This window comes from Cimex lectularius, unplaced genomic scaffold, assembly GCF_000648675.2.
Source record: "Cimex lectularius strain Harlan isolate CLEC.00 unplaced genomic scaffold, Clec_2.1 scaffold140, whole genome shotgun sequence".
Classification (NCBI taxonomy): Eukaryota; Metazoa; Arthropoda; class Insecta; order Hemiptera; family Cimicidae; genus Cimex; species Cimex lectularius.
This window is the reverse complement of record NW_019392728.1, coordinates 1191618-1214693: the sequence shown is the minus strand read 5'-3', so window position 1 is coordinate 1214693 and position 23076 is coordinate 1191618. Positions and strand designations below refer to the sequence as shown.

The 23076-nt window shown below is 37.9% G+C and overlaps 1 protein-coding gene across 2 annotated transcripts in view; it reads left to right on the top strand.

Annotated features, from left to right (window-relative positions):
• The window catches only part of LOC106665170 (protein sprint), a 450469-nt gene that overhangs the window by 83890 nt on the left and 343503 nt on the right, over positions 1-23076 (top strand). For both annotated transcript variants that reach the window (XM_014391409.2, XM_014391412.2), the window contains one exon: positions 15380-15474. In XM_014391409.2, coding sequence (XP_014246895.1) covers positions 15380-15474 — 95 coding nt within the window. The remainder of the gene's footprint in view (positions 1-15379; positions 15475-23076) is intronic.

The following is a 23076-nucleotide window of genomic DNA, read 5'->3' as shown; positions in this document are numbered from 1 at the left end:
GGAGAAAACTTTTCATTGTTAACATTTGAAATGAAATTCATTTGCTATATACAACTGTATACAAGGTGGTATACCAACAGTAAAAAACATTAAAAAATCAATAAAAAAGTTAAAAAATCGCTAGATATAAAAGTAGAAAATTTCGCTATAACCATTTAACCACGTAACGAATGGTTTTTCCTTTGGTATGCCGAAAGATGCCTCCTTCCTGTATTAAACATAATTATCTGTATATATGGTTATTTTGGTTAGGGACAAACATGATGAAGCCACTTCGGTTACAAGGACTATCCGAAAATTCAAAAGGTGGGTTGAGATGGGAAGTTGGTGTCCGAGTGGATCGAAGTCACGATAGCTCAAGTGGTAGATCAGCGGAAGGTCGTGGGTTCGAATCCCTCTCGTGACTTTTTTATCTAAACCAAAACCTTAATTAAAGAGTAATTAATTGAAAAGAATTTATTTGGTCAATCGGACCACGAAACCTCATAGATGTTATAAAAAACAAAAAATACCTTTTTAAGTACCGGTATAAATATTCGTGTATATCCCCATTTACGTGCATTTCCCGTTTGTACATGACCTCCTCAAAACCCGCTATAAAGAATTTCATCAATCACCGGGCGTCCACAACTCCCACTAGTACGACACATTTCCAACCATACGAGAAGTTCCTTCAAGCCGAGGCGAAAGTGGCCCGGAGTCCTCAGTGAGTGACCAATGACGAGGTTTCAGTGTGAAGGAGTGTCCGTCGCCGGTCATCTTCTTCTACAAGTGACTCAAACGACAAACCCAAGTAACAAACATATACAATTTAAAAAATTAAGTGTAAGCATAGCACAGTAGTGAAACGACTGAAATTCTGTAAACCCCTCTTCCGACTTAATAATTTAACGACAATGTAAATTAATGCGTGATCTTATAGTAATAACCACTAGGTCTTTTCTATTCGTCTCCCGCTTCTAGGCCCTTGAGAGGGCTTTGCAGGTGGATCTTATAGTAATATATAATATTATGAAAGAGTATCACTTTCAGTGGTAGGTCTATATGCTTCACCTTTTTGTCTTATCAACCGATAAGGATAGACTTCCCTGAATGATCTGAGTCGACCAAAGCATTTTATCTGTCATGTATTCTGTACAAAAATTATTCACAGTAGAAATATTTGTTCAAATTAAATAGAGTGCCGATAGTTATTACCTGTAAAACAATATAAATCGTTACTAGATAAATTTCGCAATCAACTGTTCGCTAAAGGGGATTCTGAAGGTAATAACATTTATTTTATCCAGAAAGCTTCAGTGAGCTGGTTCTGTTTTTCTCTTTGAGTAAAAAACTGCTTTCTTTCTTTTACCCGTCAATACGGGTTGTTCGGCCAGAGTTGGTTGAAAAGAAAAGGTCCCATAAAGGCGAGGAGGACGGGGGATGGAAACGAAGTTCCTGTGATTTACTACGCTGCGGTCCTTCCTCTGTCAACGAGATCTTTTGTCTTATGTTGTTTTTCCCTTTTGCATACTTGATTACAAAAATAAAAAAATACGCGTGCCAGATTTTATTCCATCAATTGGTAATTTATACAATAATTATTTGTAAATGTTGAAGGGAAAACAAAACGAGAGATCCATTAACCTAAGGTAAACAGGGCAAAGTGCTCCTCCTCTTTCAGTAAAGATTGTTCTATAAGGGGACACTTTTTCTGACGTTAATGGGGTTAATTTTAAAATGCGTGAATAATTCATGTTTACGTATCAATTTTCCCTTATTTTACTAATTAGTCCCAACGTTCACCAGTGTTCAACGTGGAGCTTTTATGCTGTACTGAGAGATCGTTTTCGTGTTTGGTAATTAGAGATGTATATGGCATTGTAAAATGTAGGTCTTGTTCTTTCCCCTTAGGTAAAGTGGGGGTTGAAGATTCAGAAAAGCTTTTAGAGGGCAACACGTTATATACTGCAGTTTTAAACAACCCGTTGTATACACGTTTATTTGCACACACAGTACCATGTAAGTCAGTTAGAAAAATTGTAAATTTTATTTCAAAACTTGGAAAATATTCGTTTTTTTGTTTTGTCAATGTTTTGAATATAATTATTTGGAGATAGTGAGGTGCGGTCTGGTGTAACGTAGGTTTTAGAAAAACATTTTCTTTATCATGCCAACGTTTTAATCTTCATTGAGATCATCTTCCGGGCCTGGGATTTATAATCATTGGCTAACGGTCACTAAACACCACACATTTTCAATATATTTTATTATATCAAAATATATGTTAATTTGCTTGTAAATTGCTTCTAAAAATTGTTAATATGCTTCCTAAAAGTCAATTCACTATAAAATTATAGATATTATTTGTACCAAACTATTACTTTTTATTTTACAAAAGTACTTTTTATTTTAACACCCTTATTTTTTGAATATTAATTAAATGTAATAAAAATATTTTTTATTGGGAAGGTATTTAAAGAATAATAGTGCTAAAATAAGACGTGGATATATTCTTCAGATTGAAGGCCTTTTTAAGGAGTAGTTAGAAAGTGCGAGGTCGAAGGAGTTTGGTGGAACGAGTTTGTGGCTTCTCGAAAATTATCGCATAAATTCTAATTATATGACTTAAACCCCTTTTAAATGTACTTCTTTAGATCGAAAAGTTGAAAACGCTGTTATTTCAAAAACTTTGGGTGGATTTTTACAGGATAGGCACATGCAATAGATTTTTTAAATTCAATTTTAATTAACTATTCTTTTTATGTAAGGTCTTGGTTGAGATGAAAAAGTTAGTGTCCCAAGCGGGATTCGAACCCACGACCTTCTGCTCAATACGCTGCTCTAACCACTTGTGCCATCGTGAAGAAACTTCGTTACTTGAAGTCAAGTTTGGCCAAAAAATGACCAAGTTTGGAATAAACCAGTCATTTGGTTTGGTATTTATTAAACACATTTCATATTGGAACTGTCTGCCTTGCGTAAAGGTGCAAAGATTTGCTCTTTCTATTCACTCCTCACCCGTGCTCTGAGCGATAGAGTCAGGGGAGATGGATTGACAAGCATTTTCTATCCTTTGCCGCACTTCTTCAATTGAGGTAACTGGGTTACATTGGCGTAGTACTGTTTTTGAAATGGCCCCACAGAAAATAGTCAAGTGGAGTTAAATCGGGTAACGGAGGAGGCTAATAGGTCGGACCATCAGGTCCTATTCACCTATACCGCAAGTGACGTCTCACCTGAGCAAATTGTGTTTGGGGCATCCATCAAGATGGAGAATCATTCTTTGACGTTGTTGCAGAGGAACATTATCTAATAGTGTTCAATCAAACCTCCCTCAAAAAATTGAGGAACTGAGCACCATTTAAATTATTTTCGTAGAAACAAAGCCCAATTAATTTATTTCCGAGAAGTCCACACCAAACGTTGATACTGCGAACCACCTGATGGTGACAAGAGTACAAAATTTTCTAATTTTCCATAAAAATACATTTACAAATTTTACATAAAAATTCCACCGGTGTAGTATGCCATTATAGATGAACTTGGATTCATCAGTCCATAGGATGTATGGAAGAACGTTTTCTTCAGCTTCCCAAATCGATATTTGTGCAAGGAACGTTAGACAGTGTCATAATCTGAGACCCGAAGTCCCTGGACAACGTTAGAGCGATACGGCTTAAAATTGTAGGTCCCGAAAACATCTCTCATTTTATTTTTTGAAAAATCTAAAACTCTTCCAACATTGTGGAGAGAGGAATTCGGATTTTCGCGAACATATAGTACAATATTCAGCTCCACGTCGAAATTACGCTGTGGGTTTCTTTTTCCCATGACATTTTTAAACCAATTTAAAATCCTACTGTACCATTGTTTTCAACGCAAAAAATCCTTTAAAATGATGTCAGGAATTATATGGTCGTATTTGAAATTTTGAAGTTGAACTGGACCTGAGTACCTTGTATAATTTTCTTCCAAAAAAAGGTAAAAAATTGAAACTAGACCAAAAAATTTTAAACGCGTATTTTTTGTTTTGTTGACAGCGTTATTGGTTCAAGAGAAATTCAGCCGGGCCATCTAAAAAGGACTCCCTGTATATGAATTACATCTATTTCCTATACAACTCCTTTCTACTTTGAAAACAACTTAATTTGTTTTTTCTATTATATCACATACAAGAATGCTCACTTGAACGACCTTGCTAGAGATACGTATAAACTAATACCTTTTCAAAATGTAAATGATTTCTAAGCGGAAAGGTTTTTCCTATTGTTAATACAGAAATTCGCATGCGATTTGTACGCCCTTGAAATTGTACAGATAACAATTATATAAAACTAAGCACTTACTTATAATCGCCAAAACTTAAATGTAAGCAAAGTTCCTTGAAGGAGGAGTTAGGGTTGGTAACACAAAAATCAACCCACCGTTATATGCTAATTGCCGACTACCAACAATCCAGTTAAACATAAATATACGAAAAATATATTACGTAAACTGTAAAATAATTCCGAACTTAAAAAAGTGTAACGTGATGATCTTCAGAAGGCTGAAGTGAACTGGGTTTATAGAGGTTCTCGAATAGGTGTTGTGAAGACATACAAATATTTGAAGTAAATATGACACCTTCATTATCGTTCACTCATCAGCGCAACGAAAAAGTCCAGTTTTAATCTGGGCCTGAACAAGATTTAATCAATGATTTTTTCACAAAACGACATTCCATGCAATCGAAAGACAATGTTTATAATAGTCTGTTGCAATCCGCAATTTGTTACGCAGGGGCTAATAATCGATATGAGGTCTTGGAACGGTTTGAAAGGTATTTCTTTAACAAAATAATTATCTATCCACAAACACCCCTACTTATTTTTTTTGTATTTTAACTTTAGTTGAACCAACTTCTTTATTTACACTACCTTTATATTTTCAATTTTGTTTGAGTGTTTCGTCGCTTCCCGGTCATCGATTGGTAAATGCTATAGCTGTGGAGGTTGAAAGGTATCTAGGGTTATTTGGTTTGATTCCTTGTGCAACTTTTCTCGCCATTACTCTTGTGAGTTTGATCCGTAAATACACTGTATGGTCCGGTGGAAGACTTTTTTTCCTAGCTTGTACACAAAACAAAAAGAAAGTCTGTTGAGGGGGCATTGCATTCTGAACACGTTCTTATGGGTAGAACCCTTTTATACTCAGTTATGGTATTCAGTTTTCTGTCTGGATTTCTGGAGTGAAGATGTGTCAATTGAGATGGTTAGTTAAGCTGAGAGGGATTGCTATTTCTCAACTATTTGCGCAGGTTGAGAAAGGACTCGCTCAGGGAAAAATATTTATATACATATATAAATATATACACAATATATATATACACTACGTGCGATTTAAATACCATGGAGGGCGTTCATAATTTCCGATGTAATATAGCACTATACTGCGGAATTTCAAAGGCTGAACATGTGAATTGGTCTCTCGCTGATCCAGTAATTGTTAAGAGGTTAGACATGTGCACAGCTGTTTAAACTGTTATTGGTTCAAGAGAAATTCAGCCGGGCAAAATTAAGAATGTATTAAGGGTGTGAATTGATTTTTTTTTATTTGTTTGTTTAATTAGTGTGGATACCAAGAGTTGGATTGTATCCCTTTGTAGTCCCCGTTGGTTGGTGTTCTTCCATTGAAGAAACTCATTTTCGATAGGGGTTGGGACCAAATTGTAACAGACGAACGTGGGAATCGAACCCACGACCGCGGGATCTACTAACCGCAAGTCTTGTCGGGTGCACCACTCAGCTACCGTGTGCACCATGAATGGGTCTAGGAGCTGATTTCGTCGTGGGCTGAAATGACCTAGCTTTTGATAGCTTCTCGACCCCAACCTCGGCGGCTGAACGGACAAGACAGACGCCTGATTATGTACGCCCGTGGTTGGTGTCTCTCGAGGCCTTCCGGTAATTTATAATGCTCTTTACACATGCGTACGTGTGTACGTACCTGGGCAGATTTTCGCTAATATAAATCAGTAATCAGTAATAAGTCGCAAAGACACTTATCGAATATTAGCTTATTCTAATAATTAAAAGCTATTTATTTAATAATTGTAAAATTTGTTTTCCAAATATTTCTAATATTTTATGATAGTATTGTGTATCTGCAACAGGCAGATGTAACAATTTTTTTTATAGTTCTGTCTTTAAATAAGTTAGTTTTTATTTTACTTCTAATATTTGAAGATGGTTCAGTTATTCGGTGGTTCTCTGCCTAAAGCACATCGGTGAGTCCTATTTCATCAAGGAACTTGATTAATAGGCCCGGTTTCAGTGGTTGAAGCTCTTCTATGGTCACGTTATACATCCCAAAACATTTCCTCCTGCGGGCTAGTGTAGCTCCGCAGTTTGTTAGTAAATGAGTTGGTGTCTCTTCTGCTTCCTTGCAGAATCTGCATGTGCCATCTTGGATTGTTCCAATTTTCTTTAAGTGTCCATTTAATCTGCAGTGTCCTGTTAGGAATGATGTTAGGATTCGCGGTCTTCCTTTGACACATTCTGTGATTTCTTTCCTACTAAAATTGGTTAGAAGATTCTTGGATTGTCTATGTCCAATGAGTGAATTCCAAAGTTCCCTCATTTTCTTTTTGTCCTTCTGTCTGAGATATTCATTAATAGTGTGGATTCCTATGCCATAGAAGGGTTCAGGTTCTATCAGTAATGTAGCAGCCCCTTTCCTTGCAAGGGTGTCCGATTTTCTCCTTGCCTTCTACTCCCGTGTCGTGGGGCCCAGCAGAGGCTGACTTTATTCTGCATAGCTAATATATTTAGTTTGGTTTTGCAGTTCAGCACCATCCTTGAACTAATGGTATTTGAGCTAAGCGGTTTGATGGCTGCTTGGCTATCTGACATGATAGCTATATTCTTGTTTTTGTACCCAGGTTTATTCGGAAATTTTGGTTAAATTCAGGTAATGGGAGTGTATGTAATAATTTTAGTTATGGAGTCCCACTAACAGTTATTTATATAAACGGTTCGTGGTATTATTATCACAGAATTGTACATAATCTGAGTGTCTGTCTTTTCATGTCAATTATTATTTGTGAGATGTGGTGCGAAAACCTAGTCTACACGTTAAAGGTGTATTGAAATTTTAATTTGCGAATTTGGTGGGTTGAAAATGTCTAGTTTATATTTTGTATCTCAGGTTTTTTTACAATTCGTATTCAATATATTGTGTCGAGTTGACATTTTGTTTAATTGGGCACTGGTTCAGCAATCTCCAGACACCATTTTAACCAGTTTTCGTTACAAATTTTATCTATTTTTTTCTTCTAGCTTGGCTCAACGGGAATTAGGTTTTTCGCTGTATCAAACGTTCTGCATGAGGGTAAGATATTCGTTTCAATTTTACTCTTAATGTTGGCATGAATACACAAAATACCGTGTAACGCTGTAAAAGGGAAGCGGAAATAAATCGGCAGACCTATTAATCTTAAAGCATTTGAAATGGAGGACCGATTAGATTTATCTTTTGCGCGTACACACCACGGTAATATAAGTTTTTTTCTGCATTCAATTTTTTTCCCGCCCGTGGATCTCATAATCTGCCTTACCATGTATAACCTACCGGCTCCTTTTCTTGCCGAGTTATTCCATCCGTCAAGATCCGTCCGGTAAGAAATGGAGATAGGAGGGTTGATGGATGGAGAACGAAACGATATAATTCTCAAGATTGCTTCCCATTGTCCGTCCTAAAAGTGATTAATGTCTGTCTAATCTCGTTACAAGTGTCGACAAACGAGTCCTTTCGCCCCCCGGCTTCCTTTCCTGAAAAACGTTTAGCACGGTCGTAAAAAGATTTTTGTTTTGATAAAAAGCAACTATTGCGAAACGATCGGAAATAGCACACTGCAGTCCTTGACATTTACCATGAACCTTCAACGTTGCTAGTATAAAAATCATCAATAAAACAAATCGTTCCTATAAATAAATAAGCCTAATGGCGTATTTTTTATATTGTATATAAGTGATAAAACTGAAAATTCTTGACTTGGCACTAATATACCATTTCGCCAAAATCCGGCCGCAGACCTCCGACACTAGATACCCTTCGAAATAATGGTGACTCCGGTAGATTAGGCCGCTGGAACACCAAAGATCTGAGGGACCAATTCCAAGAACGCTGCATTACCATATTTGGCTCTCTTTGTCTGGTCAGCAGTCTGCAGATCCAGAAATAACCTGCATGTCGAGGACATAGGCTGCTTCAACCTTAAGAGCCACCAGATCGGGAGGATCGTAAATTCCTTTAATTGACTAATTTAAGTTGTATCAAACGCACTAATAGATATTGAAAATGTCATTAGCAAAATTAAATGTCGCTGTTCAAAGTATGCAATAATATTTCGCTCGCATGCAAACTGTTTACGGCTTTGCATAGAATTTATGTACAGACAATTTGCCACTTTTTGGTTCGGTTGGACAAGATCGAAGAGGATTACATGTCTTTCGATCCAATCCAGGATGAAATTCTGACTTTGAATGAAGCTCTCGAAAAAAAACAAAGAATAGACACAACCACTTCGTTTGATGAAATGTTTTTCTTGATCGAACCTGTCGGCAGCTCTCCAAAGTCGGAGCCTGATCCAGAAGTACAAACTTTTTCGATATCTAATTAACCGAAACTCTGATCAACGAGAATAAAACCTCATCGGATTCAGAAAAGCTTCGCTATTCCTTTCTCCGCCATATATTTGTCCAAAGAAAATTATAAAATTGCTTATGAAATGTTGTTGGAGCGTTACCAAAGCGAATGCTTGCAAATTTTTACCTTGATAAACTATCAGCATGCCGTTTGTCTACATCCAAATGCCACGAAGGTTTGCAAAGTCTAACTGAAGTTTCCCACACTAGTGTTCCGGCGTTTAAGATTTTATTTATTTCCTACTTGGCTGAATTTTCCTTCTTCACACTGGGCTCTGTGCTTAGATTTCCAACCTTTAAAATTTTTTTAACACTTTTGTTCGTGAGAGAACTATGAACGAAGTACGGCCATCTGTTTTCAGGACTCCTTATAGGGGGTGGTAGGTTTGTATATAAAGTCTCTTAAATTTCGCGCTACATTTATATTGGCTTTCATTGAATGTTGGTACTTAAAATTTTAAAATTCAGTCCAATGCAGTTGGTTTCTTTTACCACCGCGTCGTTCCCACCCCAACGGTAACAGTATGTCCAAGTAAACCACCTCCTGTCCGTTTTGCACTTATCTTGCGGTGATATCAATCGAAAATCGCAACTGATAATTAAATAAATTCTTTACAGACCATTAAGAATAAATCGAAAGTATTTTTTGTCGTTTCAGGGATCACCTAGTCAATCATATCATTCATAATTAAATCCGAAAGTGTTGCGTAAGGCTCGATTCTCTACTTAATCATATTTGTTTAGGTACTGATAACATCCAAACGCTGTTAGTTCTAATATCCTAAGTATGATATTGGGAGGGTCATGGGCAATTTGGAAAGGTAATCTAACAACCGTTGACCTATCGTCACTGTTGTCAATTTCCTCAACCTTTGTGTTCTCATATTGTATAAATTGGTGAAATACCACTAGGGATGAGGAGCTTTCCTATTATCCATTCTACTTTATAATTGATGTACAATAAGGCAATAAGGAATAACGATTTCACATCAATATCATGTTTTCATGAGCTTAATGTGGTAATGTAATGTTTAAGTTCGTAAGAATTTTTATTGCTGTAATTTTGAAGTGAGTCTAGATTATTTAAAATAGTTGCTAGTAAAGTTGACAATGTAAAACCAGGGAACCCACACGGCTGAAAATAGTTCTGTTAAGAGTATTGTATTTTGTCTTCGGAAGACCGTACTATTTTTTGAGCTATATGTTTTTGATGTGTATACCATATTTTTTATTTACACATTTCATGTTGGACAACTCATCAACTAGCTATTATTTTTCAACCGGTCTTGTTGGATCCCGTGTTAGATTTTGTAAGTATTAACAAACGATTTAACAAACTGTAACATACTTTTCGTAAGTTTTTCTAACAATTACTGTTTCACCTCTTATAGCTTCCTTCGTGATTAATAATTCATCATGATCCCTTATGGATTTCTTTGTTTTGTCAACCCTTGCAAACACTGCCAATCAAAGCGTTTTGTAGACAATTATTTTTATTATTGATAGTAAAACGTTTTCGCGATTTGTTTTGGTTACAAATATTTATTTGTGTTTTGTGGACTGACGGCGTTGAACCGTGACAATAGATTGAGTCATTGAAAGGACGATACTTGGAGGACACGTGCTTGGCTGGGTACAACAATTTGTGAATATTCCTCCCCCTTTCCTTTTTTTTCGTTATGTTATTCCGTAGTGGATCAAAAGGCTGATGAATGCCTCCGTTCCCTTTTGGATTCTTTATGAAAGCACGTAGTAATCCGGACGTAAATTTCCAGCCTTTTTTTTTACACCGAGCTCTTTCTCCTCTCGAACTCAGGGGCCTGCCGTAAACACATAACCCAACGGATATAAATTACTTAAGCCTCACCCCCTAATGGCAAAGGGATAAGTCTGAGGGATTATATATATACGCGTGTTCCTAGCAGATCCATATGTGTAAATGGGAAACAGGGAGTCGCTAATGTTAATGGCCGTTAGTGCATGTAGGGGGCATTAATGCTATCCCTCCTGTCAATCATTACATTATTCGCTGAAAATTAATGTTTTCATCAATCAACTAGATTCCTCTTATTTTAACACACCTATTCAACTCGCCTGAATTATCCATTGAGTTGGAACTGATGGATTAGGAAAGCAGTATTCGAATAATCCAATTCAAAGCGATGTAATCAGTCAGCGAGACGAAATAAGTTATAAATTATTTCTTACTCTTTTTCAATGTGTCATATTGAAAAACAAACAACAGGAGATCCCTCTTTTTGCTGTGATTATCGTAGGTCAGATTACTCCATCACCGACTAACTTCATCATCGTTCAAATACATTAGATTTCGTGGTCCGATTGACCAAATAACTTTTTTCAATTAATTAATCTTTATGAGAGGTATGGTTGAGATAAAAAAGTCAGTGTCACGAGCGGGATTCGAACCCACGACCTTGAAAAATGGAAAAAAGGAGGGAAAATTCAAAAAGGTGGGCTGAGATGGGAAGTTGGTGTCCAAGTGGATCGAAGTAACGATAGCTCAAGTGGTAGAGTAGCGGCGTATTTAGCTGAAGGTGGTGGGTTCGAATCCCAGTCATGACACTGACTTTTTATCTCAACCAGCAGCTCTCATAAAGATTAATTAATTGAAAATCGTTCAAACAGTGCATTTTCGTGAACGGTCCATGCATTATTCATATTCATTCCTCAAAGAATAGCTTGGGGAAGACATTTCAAACAATAGTTGCCTTTTGTCGAAACTCAAATTTATTAGGTTTATAACTAGGTATATTGAGTGAATGACTTAAGGTGGTTCAAAAGCCGTGGAGTCTTGTTGGAGATATCGATTAAAACATTTATACATGGAGTTTTTGATTAATTACTTTTTTAATAAGTCGTATCTCTATGAGTCTGGTAATATAATGTGTGGAGCTTTGTATTAGTTACGTTAGTTTTTTTGCATTTGAAGTTTTGGTTAGGAAGTATTTGGTAGGTTCATATGAAAAATGAAACGTCGTTGAGTAGGGCTGGGTAAAAAGTAGAGAATTCATTCCGTAGAATATTAGCGTAGGAATTATGTGTCTTTTGAAATGGTCATACCCTATTATTAGGCAGGCTTTCGCCCCGTCTTCATAGACTCGTTGGTCTGATGTAAGACCGGCGATGGTGCTTCCACTTCATGATCCCTCTCACCGCGCTGTAGCGTTTAAGACAGAATTGTATACGATTTGGCATACGCTTGAGGTGATTCAAGCGATAGCGACTATGCTTACCAGATCTGAACCGACTCCCTCAGCGCGCTTACTGCTGTCTGCCTTCCGGTCGACCCTCTCTTTGTCCTCATAGTGGACATATTGGCGAGATACCAGGAGCTGGTGCGTCTCTGCAAAAGGTGGTTGTCAGGTCTGAACGGTTCGAAAAGGCGGACAAGGCAGTTAAGGACGGGCCTCCTGATACTAAAAATCCAATAATAATCATGATTAAAACAAAATTGTAGCATCGGTGTATCAAGAATGGTCATCCGCAGCCTATTAAAAGTTGTCCGTGTGAAGTTTCTCCCTCTCTTTGCTGAGAAATGTTGCTTGATGTCCCGTACCTAATTGAAGGGAATAATTCCTTGGTCCCATATAGAGCACGCGTAATCCCGCCTGATATAAGAATTTTGTTGAGCAAGCTGCTATTATCTGAGTCCACTGTCCTGATTCTTTGAGGGAAACAGTTTTATTGTGCACGGTAATGAAAGTTTGTTCCTTATCATTGAGAGCGAATGTATTTATCTGCAGGAATGTGTAGTTTGAGAGGGCCGATGGCGGAATATTGTGAACCCCGTCGACCCTCAATTAGGTTAGTGATAATAGATGTAAAGTGTACCCGATGGACGAATATTGAGTATTCCATGAATCTAAGTGAGTGAATGGTAAGTAAATAGGGAGGAATGTATTGTAAGTGAGAGGGTGAATGTATTTAGAAACTAAGTGCGTTTGGGGCTGAAATGATTTAGTTGTTGATAACCCTCTGGAGCCTGCCCAGGGTGGCTGGTCAGACACCCGGAGTGGGTGATTCTCGAAGCCTGCCGGTAATTTATTGTAAATTATAAAAGCAGGAGATGTGCTAAGCTCGACCGTTCAAGTGTTTGTATGTACATTTGTCTGTATATATGTATGTACGTACGTATATATACATGTAAATCAGTAATCAATGATATCACTATTATTTCAAGTTCTCTCAATTTTTGAGTGTAATTCTATAAATTATGCAATGGAAGGTTTATTAGGAAATGTATATTTTCTAAATCGTCCTCTTTATTATTTCTAGGTCGTCGCGAGGAGTGCTTACAAAGTAGAGGCATTTATTCCATAGAATATTATCGTAGGAACTGTTTAACAAGTCTTTTAACAAGTTTGTAACTCTGGTATTTCAACTTAGTTCAAAAGTTTTGGATATGGTACATGGGACATTTTGGAATGATAATTCCACTAAAAATGAGTTTTTCAATAGTTGGTGATATTGTGTACACACAGTTATTGATTGTCGGTAGATTTCACATATTTTTGCTGTTTATCACTGTTTAGTTTTGACCCAAAAACCGACTAAAAAAATCAGCCAATTTACTCAAACTTATCTACATTAATCATCATAAAATTCTTCACGCCTATGTTTTACGTCTCTATCGTCAGCATTACTAGGTTTTGTTTACTATATTCAATATGTTTATCAAGGGAATGTGAATAAAAAAAAATTCACGCCTGGTTTGGAAAACCAGGAAAACCTTGATTTTTCTTCGTTTAAATGGCAGACACGATTGAATTATCAGTCAAGCAAAGGAATGCGGCAGGCGATATTTATTACAATGAAGAATTTTTAGTAGGAGCCTTTCTGAGAGGATGCTGAGGATCATACGACGAAAGTTATGCCATATAGCATATATCCCATTTGAAGTGTACCGCATAAGGGCCTTGTTCTCTTTCTTTCACCTCTTATTGTCTTCCCACCCTCGCCGTTATAAATCAAGATATTGTTTATCGCCTCCCACTTTCCTTTGACGCCATTTATTAAATTCGCTCCACATTCTTAGCGGCGGGAAAGAGTATAAATCCGTTTTTCGTATGAAATTCCCTCCGAATCCACCGGGGCTTTTCTGTGTAAGTTATGGTGAGAAAGAACCCGGCCCCGGCCCACACCTTTAAAGGTGTTTTATTCTCGGTACTTCGGCTATCCATCATGTTGCACCCTGCATAAATGCTCCCTCGTGTATAATCTTGCACACTTACATTAAGGACTCGGGGGTGTTAATCTTCTCTTATTGTATCTTTTTAAAAGAACAGACGGCTGGGTGCTACATAGAATTGTTTATTCAACTGCATTTAATTATTTAATTCAACTAATGTCGAACATCTGGTCATACAGAACCTTATACAAGTATCCCTAACAAACGCAATTTAAAGGTCTATTAATCTGAACTCCAATGGAAACTCAGAGGCACCAAGTATCAGTTGTGTTAGATACGGAACAGGATTTTCCGGATACTATGATGTGTGAAGTGTTCTTTGTTGATATAATAAATTTATCCTAGCAGCTATTTATCCAATGTTCTAATGTATCGGTTGTGTTTTTTCCCATTTTTTCAACAACGTTTATAAACTTTTATCTATATATTCAGATGAGGGGAACACCAGAATGTAATCCCCTCAGTTTCTTTTAAAAGAAAAACAAATATATTATCCAACATAGTTAAAATGTTGTGCTGAATTTGAAATGATTATTTGAACAGAAATTGTTCTGCGAACTTTCTATGATATGGTGGAGACACAGTTATCATTGGTTACGCCTATTCTTGCAGTTCATCACGGTTTAGATATGACACAAAACCCTACTAACTATATTTTCTTCGTGTATTTTTAATGAGGGGAAACAGCACTATAGTCTCCTCGATGTTCAATTAAAGAAAAACAAATAAAAACGACTAACAGCACACAGGCAAACAAATGCTCAACAATATATCCGATTTGCAATAATTTCGTATTGAAAAGTGTTAGATAAATGAGTTCATAGACAGAAAGTGGGAGTGCTTGAAAATGATAGAGGGAGATAGCTAGAGAATGTTGATGGAGAGTGGTATAAGGAGAGTGAGTGAGAAAGAGGGATATATCAGATAGTGAGATTGAGGTAGATATACAAGGATACAGATAGAAAGATGATAAATAGATTGAGAATAATTAATAGATTGTGAGGGTGATAGAGAGAGTACGAGAGAAGGAGGGGAGAGAGAGAGAGTGAGTGAGATGGAGAGAAATAGAAGGATAAAGAAAGAAAATAAAAAGGGAGGGAGAGAGAGAGAAAGAGAGAGGCAGACAGTCTGAGTGATGGAGAAAGAGAAGATGGGCTAGATGGATATCTAGATAGAGTGAGAATGAGATGGGTAGAAATAGAAGGATAAAGAAAGAAAGTAAAAGGGAGGGAAGGAGAGGGGGAGAGAGAGAGAGAGAGAGAGAGAGAGAGCGAGAGAGAGAGAGAGAGCGATCGAATTTTGCTGGCATTTAAGCGGAAGAGCTTATTAAATTTATCGATAAAATAAATGTACACTAATATTGCAGACCAGTACTGTAAATATGGAAAGGTTAAATATGAAGTATTTTAATATTGACGACTTTTTAGGTTAAAAGAAAGTTTATACACTTTGATACATTTTGTAGGATCATTAATAGTAATAATTTTCATTTTTAATGTTACAGTTACTGTCTTCTCTCGCAAGCGACTTGGACTTCATGTTGACGGACTTATGTCCCAGCCCACCGCCGCTGTCAACAAATCCGTTAACACAATTAAGGTAAGTGAAGAAGCTTCTCTTTTGTCTTTTTCCAGAAACATTTTTCCCAGACAACAAAAACCTTCTTTACACAAATTAATACGGTTTGACCGAAGTCAGTGTTATTTTTGTGGAATATCGCAAATGAAGTGACGCCGACCGAACTCTGGAAAGTTTCCGCCTGATTAAAGCAATCGGAAGGGAGACCCCCGAGGGCCAACTTTCCCAGGTCTGGGAGGGGATTGACGAAAAAAAGAGGAAATTATTAAGTGGCGAGGGTCTCTTACATTTAACCCAGGACTTACATTAACATTGTCACTAAGAGGAAAAAGAAACTTTTTTTAAAACTTCAATTAAATCCTCCGTGGCCACGCCCTTCCGCGTGGATCTAAACACACTTTAACAAGGCATAAATCTAACCTAAGTTGCCGCCGTTTTTCATCCTTTTCCCCCTCAGCATTTTCTTCTTTTCTTATCCCGTTGTAAACCTGAAGTGTATGAATAAGGTATTTTTAAACTTACGCTCCTTGAAGGGAGGAACATTCATCTGGACGAGGGAGGGTGTTTGCATAAATCACTAGGTTTCTACTTTTTCTTTTTTAATATCAAAATGAGAATGTACGATGCAATGTACGATTGCAGAAGTAACAAGATACAATTAAGAACACTTTATTAAACTGTAGCAATAAGTTTATCAATTTCTAGCGAAAAAAATGTCGTGTTTGTAAGATGTTAACTTATGTTAACTCACATAGAGAAATGTCCAGTAAGATCGTCGCCCCCTTCTTTTCTTTGCATGTTAAACGTTAATTTTTCCGCAATACTGGTCTTGGTAGAACCACAAATAAAGCTGTAACGGTCCTTGAAGGCTTATTGTTGTTTATTTTGGTTTTCTTTTGTGTTAAATTGTAAGATGCCAGAAGTGAATAAAAAAGGAAAAATAATTAATTCTTTCATTCAAAATGTTATCTATGCACTCGAAAAGTACTAACGAATGACTCGCTTCAATTCGTGCCGACATACCTTGCTTGTATCTTAACGTCTAACAGCCTACAACTTTATAGGATATGGGATGTATCTATTATGCCTGAGAGTACAAGGATAGTTCAGAGATTACAAAAGAAATATATTTCTGTGATTTAATTAATGCGTATTTATGAATAAAAATACGTGTAAATAAAAACAGCTGTTAAATTCATGGCTGCCATGTTGGTTGCCTACGCCCTAATGTATAGCAGTGCGACTGCATTTTCGACCTAAAGCGGCCCCTAGACGATCAATATTACTGCACAATATTTTTTGTTGTGCAATTTAATTGATCGTGTGTTGACAATATTGAAAGTTTGGGCAATACATTGCATGATTGAAGAAAAGTTGAACATGTACAACCGGAAAATATTGCACCGTCTGTTGGCATTATTGCGCAATATCAGTCAGTTTGTGAAGTATCAACAGGTGGCAGAAACTAGTCAAGTTCATTGCACCAACAAAATTTTGCACAGTATTATTGAACGTTAAGGGGCAACCGACAAATTATTGTGCAATCTACATTGTACAATAATATTGACCGACAATGGGCCGCTTTACATGTCATATTGGCCCTGGCCTGTTAGATAGAGCAATGTTAACTAGCCGATTCTTACAAGTCTACATCATCATTTTTCTCGATCTAACTGGACCTAACGGGGTTAACACAAAGATCGTAAAATCCCGTATTATATCTTTTAGCAATCCAATATAAATTTTAATCCACAAGCGCCGACCAGTAATACAGTTTTAATCATATCAGCCGTTTAATTCAATGGCCGATCCGCGTGGAGGCCGTGGCTTATTTACAGAGACAGAAATCTGTCTCGTCTCTCCGGCATTTCCTGCCTATTTCCTTTAATCTCCGGCCGGCTGATGTTTTGCATTTTAAGTGGGCGAACAATGAAAAATGGGCTGGGACTCGTGAAAGTGTTGCCTCGCATAATAGCCCTCTGTAAACCTTTACAAATGCCCCCTAGCAGTGCTTGTGCAACAATGTTTCATTACGCTGATATACACTGATGGCCAATTTTGATGGTTTAATTCACTATTCAATTTTTTTTAGTTTAAAATTAAATCCATTATCTTTCTACATTAATTACAGGTAATCAGGAGCTATCGTAGTCAAAATAAGCAGTAAATAATGCTTTGTTTACTTTTGTACTGCTTAATCCATTTGCACAAAATGTGGTATTTGCCCCTTCCATTCTGCAACGCCAAAAGACTTCTTTTTATTTATCTTTTTCCTTCATTGATTTCATTTGATCTTATTCTGATTCTTAAACCTTTTTCAATGGCTCCAGTTAGGCAAGTGAGTGAGTATGACAGTGGCAGGCTTATATCATTATTAGAGTAAGGATACATTCCTCTACAACATCCAGTGCGAAGTCACCAGGAGACTGAATGAAAATCACTGTACAAACGGAAGGGCTTCAAGAGGAACTGGGCTTCAACTAGAAGGCCAGGACAGGGTCGACCTAGGTGTACAGACGAGAGGGACGATAGATTCCTCCGTTATCCGACTCTACCTCAGCATTACGGGATATGGGGTAAGAAATCTGGTATGACAAATCGGAAATGTTTCAATTTCCTCCAGAATTGTCAGAAGAAGGATCAACGAAAATAACCTCAGGGCACGGCACCCGGCTCGTGTACCTCTTCTTACCTCACCTTAGAAGGTGAAGGCTTTAATTCGCATGGGAACATGTGAATTAGACGTTGGAAGATTGGGGACTAGTTTTCTTTACAGATGAGGTGAGAGTTGGCCTCAAATCTTCAGATGTGGGTAATTTCATTTGGAGACGCTTAGGAGAAAATACACGCCACATGGTGTAGGGTTCCTCAGGTGGCATTTCATTTGTGGGCCATTAATGCTCTAGGGTGGCATTTCCTTGTACCCTCGTAGCGAATCGGTCGTTGTGAGAGGAAGATTTCTAACTTCACAGATGTACGTACAAGACAAAATCTTAGAACATGTAGGCCCTTTGCCCCTTCCCACATCGGTGAGATTTTTGCTAATGCGAGAAATTGCTAGCCCTATAAAGCACGTACTGTGGATGACGCCTGAATTTGGTTAGAATTGAGTGCTTGGTATGGCCAATTCGAAATCCAGATTTGAATCCAGTCGAACACATTTGAGACCAACTTAAGCCACGAGTTCGACGTCGAAACCCAGGTGCCAACACACTAGAAGAGTTGGAAACGGTCGTTCTTGATGAATGGGAAAGAATTCTTGCCTTATGAGAGGCACACGAGAGTTAGGGCATCAGATCCTGTCGGCATAGACGAGGGAGGGTGCATAGCCATCTGTACTACGGGGTAACAGAAATGTTCCAAGGTTCAGCCCCGGTTACAAGGGAAATGGATTCGTAGTTGGCCGTGGCGAGACCCTGGCGGGTACTTAGAGAAGAAGCTGTCTTCTATCTGTGACCTTCGCACGAAACTTGCGCATGACCATCGTTATACACCCGGCCTCACGGGATACGGCGGATCGGATGGCAACGTATAAGCGTTGAGGACGCTATGATTATGCTTAAAAGTCCCTCGAATGCGTGTGTGGTGGCGGATGGGAACGGGTAGTGAATCGGTTGAACCTACTCGAGTATGCTTTGCACGTAGATGTAGGCTGAGCTCGATTGGAAGCTTCTACCGTAGGCGGTCTCCTCTAGAGGGTGGTGAGCAATTCCACTTTAAACAAAACCGTGGCCGGAGCGGATCCGGTAGTTTCTACGCTGGGTAAGCCCCTCTATCCTGGGAGGTAGAGTGGCCTTCTCTGCGCGGGAGAACAGGCTGATGTATTCCGGCTTAGGGAGCCCTTTCGCATGGCATACGGTTTGATGCTTATTGTGGACCCGACCACTCGGAATGGGCAAGCGGGGAGCGAGATTATCTTGGCCCCTCGGGGCTGAGCTGACTCTACACCAAAGCTGCGGTAGTAAAACACCATTCTGTCGTATGGGAAGGTGCGTCAGAACTCATCTTGAGAATCAAAACTTCCGATAAGGCCGAATAGGCTAGGTAGGTGCGGACGTTAAGGATCCTCATTGTCCTTTTTAGGATGACCGAGTATATGAGAAGCCTTCTTCTTGAGTCTCCTTGGTAACCTAGGTCTCATCTCCGTTGAGGGCCATTGCTTCGCATTCGAAAATGATATGGGTGGCAGTTTCTTCTTAATCGTTGCATAATATACAAATGGGAGTTCTCCTTTTATTTTTAGTGTACGTATGAATGGGGGAGTACAGTAGTAATTATTGGTAAATTTTACTACAACCCTGACCGTTACATGAACTGTTGATAAAAGTTGATCATTGAATAGATTGAATAGAATAGCTAGATATTTATTTAAAGATCGTGAGATATATGTATTAACACTAAATATTTCACAAAATAGATATACATTGTTGCCCCTGGTGTTATTTAAAAATATTAGCAATCGCTCAATCTCTTGAAGCTGTGTGATCGAACAGCAACGGATGCTAAAATAATTGTAATACTAACGCACATTTATTGTTAAATAAAGCTCGATTAATGTTAAAGTTAGTTAACAACTACAAGCCTAAACTAATAATTTTTAAATGATTTTGCACTTATTTTTGCTATGGACTGTGAGGTGATGAATTTGCAGTTTGATCACTTGCGATGATCTTGGGCTGTGAATTCTTGCTAGTTTGGACGATAAAATGCACCTGACTGATAAGATATCTGTGAATAAGCTCGTTGTGATGGCCAAAGATGGCCCAACAACTTATGTTCATGTAATTTGATCATCACCGATATTTTTGATGCCTATGTATGCCCGATTTGTCTAACAGACGTGTTTCGGTATTTCGCCAACCCAACGAGTACCATAAACCTAATACATTTACTTTATTGTAGAAATTAAATAGTGATTGTTATGTGTGGTGATTAGTGACCGTTAATAATTGATTGTTATATTGTAAAGTTAAACGGATTTGATTGCCTTAGTCTCTATGAACTTTTTGACAAGGTGCAAAACACGTTACCCTTATATAACGCAATTACATTCGTATAGTAACAGCACGGTACGTTTAAATCGTGGTAGAAAATGCTTTAAACAATACGAAAATTTAAAGGTGTTGCTTAGTTACTACTGTAGACGGTTTCGATATCGTCCATGCCGAGAGGGATGCAGCACGCGTGAGGCAGGTGCGGCTAACGGTCACAAATGACCCATGGCCATTGCGTTAACATTCAGCAGGGCGCGATGTCCAGGGGTCCTGTATCGGCTAATGACTTTCTCCAGGTGGAGCTAACTGTCCGTCGAACCGGCGTCATCATCGGTTTCGTATAAATATTTTCTCCCGTTTAAAAATACGGACCACATATTCAAATTGTCCCTCGAGGACGAATTGATTAAGACTTTGATATATAACGCTTTGTCATCTGTGGTAAAAGAAAGGAGATGATAGTTAGAGACCGGGCTACTCCAATTAATACAATTGGAAGAAAATGAGCACAGTTGACATCATAATTCGATAGCTTAATTTATCTTCTGTTTATCCTTTCTTTACAAATAATTTGATTTAAAAACAACAGTTAACAGACTAATCAGCTTTCATCAATGAACGAATTGCACTGTTCTGTGAAATCATCCTATACAAGATTTATTTATTAATTTATATATTCAATACGAAACACTGAGGTAAATTGGAGTTCCTGCTAAAGTCTGTGTTGGAAGTTTGTACGTTAGTTCTGCCGATATTTACCCGTTTCGACATTTCGCTATCTTCCTCGGTAAGGGAACGTGGTGGCCCAGTGGTTGGGCGTCCGAATCGTATTTTCCACGCTAGGGGTTCTGGGTTCTAATCCCAGAGAGCTCATGGTTTTTTAATGGATAATAATACGATAAATGTATTGTAAAGTGGTTTGACTCCTCGTCTCCTACACCCAGCTTTTCTGTTTGATAGGAATTACTTTACTTGTTATGTTGTGCGTTATTCTGCCAATCTTGCCATTATTATAAGCTTGTAAAAAGCGTGAAGAATTTTTGTTGTCTTCGTAGTCTTAGTTTTCTAGGTTTATGTGTTTCAGTAATTTAATTAATCAGGGTTTTTTCTTGTATTGTTATGTAATGTATTTACTAGACGATTAGTGAGTGTATTTTTATCAATTTGTGTGTTGGTTTTTCTCATGTTGAAGCATAAAAAGAAAAAAAATTGTTTCGTTAGCATATTTGTATGAGCGAAACTAAATGCAAAAAAGTTGCCGCTGATGCGTTCTCACTAACTTTTACCAGACGGACAAAGGAGCGTAGTGAAAAACCATATTTTGATTACCTATTTTTTCCCGTGCTCATTTTGTGCACTGTTCTGCTCAAAAATCAATGTGATGCTATTACGCTCCAAAAATGTTTTTGCTTTACTTTCGACTTGTTGGTGTATTTATGTTCAGAATTTGTAGTTTTGGTTTTTGTGTGTTTTTTGTTGTTATTACTTAATTTTTGACCTGTTTGATATTTTAACCAGATAATTCATTCTGTCCAGAATACTGACTGTTTTTCTGCTTAGTTAATTATATTAGGTACTTTTTCCTCTCATACGTTTTGATTCACTTACCATACGAAATATTTTACATGCCGGATGTGCTTGTTGCCACTCTTGCAGAACACGGCCCATTAAGAGAGGAAGCGTCAAAATGGTGAGGGCGGGCTTAGCCGCAAAGTTGGTAGGAGATCCACCCCATTTCGGAGAGAATCGGGCCGAACGCCGTTAATGGCGAAGTCCCCGGCGCGTTTTCAGAAGGGGCTTTATCGTTTAGATGTTGTATAAATTACTTTTGTTCTGTACGTATGGGCTGTAAGAAGCTTAGATAACAGACGCGGATTTTCCGTGCCACTGGTTGAAAGTTGATTGTTAATATTCACTTTAAAAAAAATCGATGATAATCGATCACTTGTTTACAAAACGGAAGAAAATTATTTACTTAAGTTCCTTGCAATATTAAGACGAATTTTACGTATGTATTATTAAATTGAAATGTAGTTTTATGCAACTACCAAAACTCCCTATATTGTTCCTTCTCACTCTCTCCCTCCCATTTTTAAACTATCATCTCCACTATTCAGGGTTTATGTAATAAAATTTCCGATGCAATGAAATTTTGCAGCCGGAGTATACACCCGGATGATTTAAATTTATACATTGACATCAGTATAGACCCAGACCACATATTTTTAGAATGCCCAGAATTCGAAGAGCAACGGGAAATTTTACTTACAAAACTTCACTCAAATGAAAGCGTTGCCAAGCCTTCCAACCTTAGTACATTACTAGCCTGTAACAATGTATCAGCATTTGACCTACTATACAAATTCTTAAAATCTATTAATATGAACATATAAAAATCACTTAAATGAAGTGGAATCATTGAATACCGGGATGAGGTCGGGGGTGTGTGGACCGGGGGTCCGCATAAGGCGGCTCTCTTGGTTGAAAAGAACCCCGGCCAGGGATTAGAATGAACGTAGTCTAGTACAACTCATCCCTTAAATGAGACAAAGGAAAAACAATTGAAATAATTGGAACCTCCGCTTCCCCGGCCTGGTGCTGATAGGTTGCCGGTTTCTCGGGTGCCGTA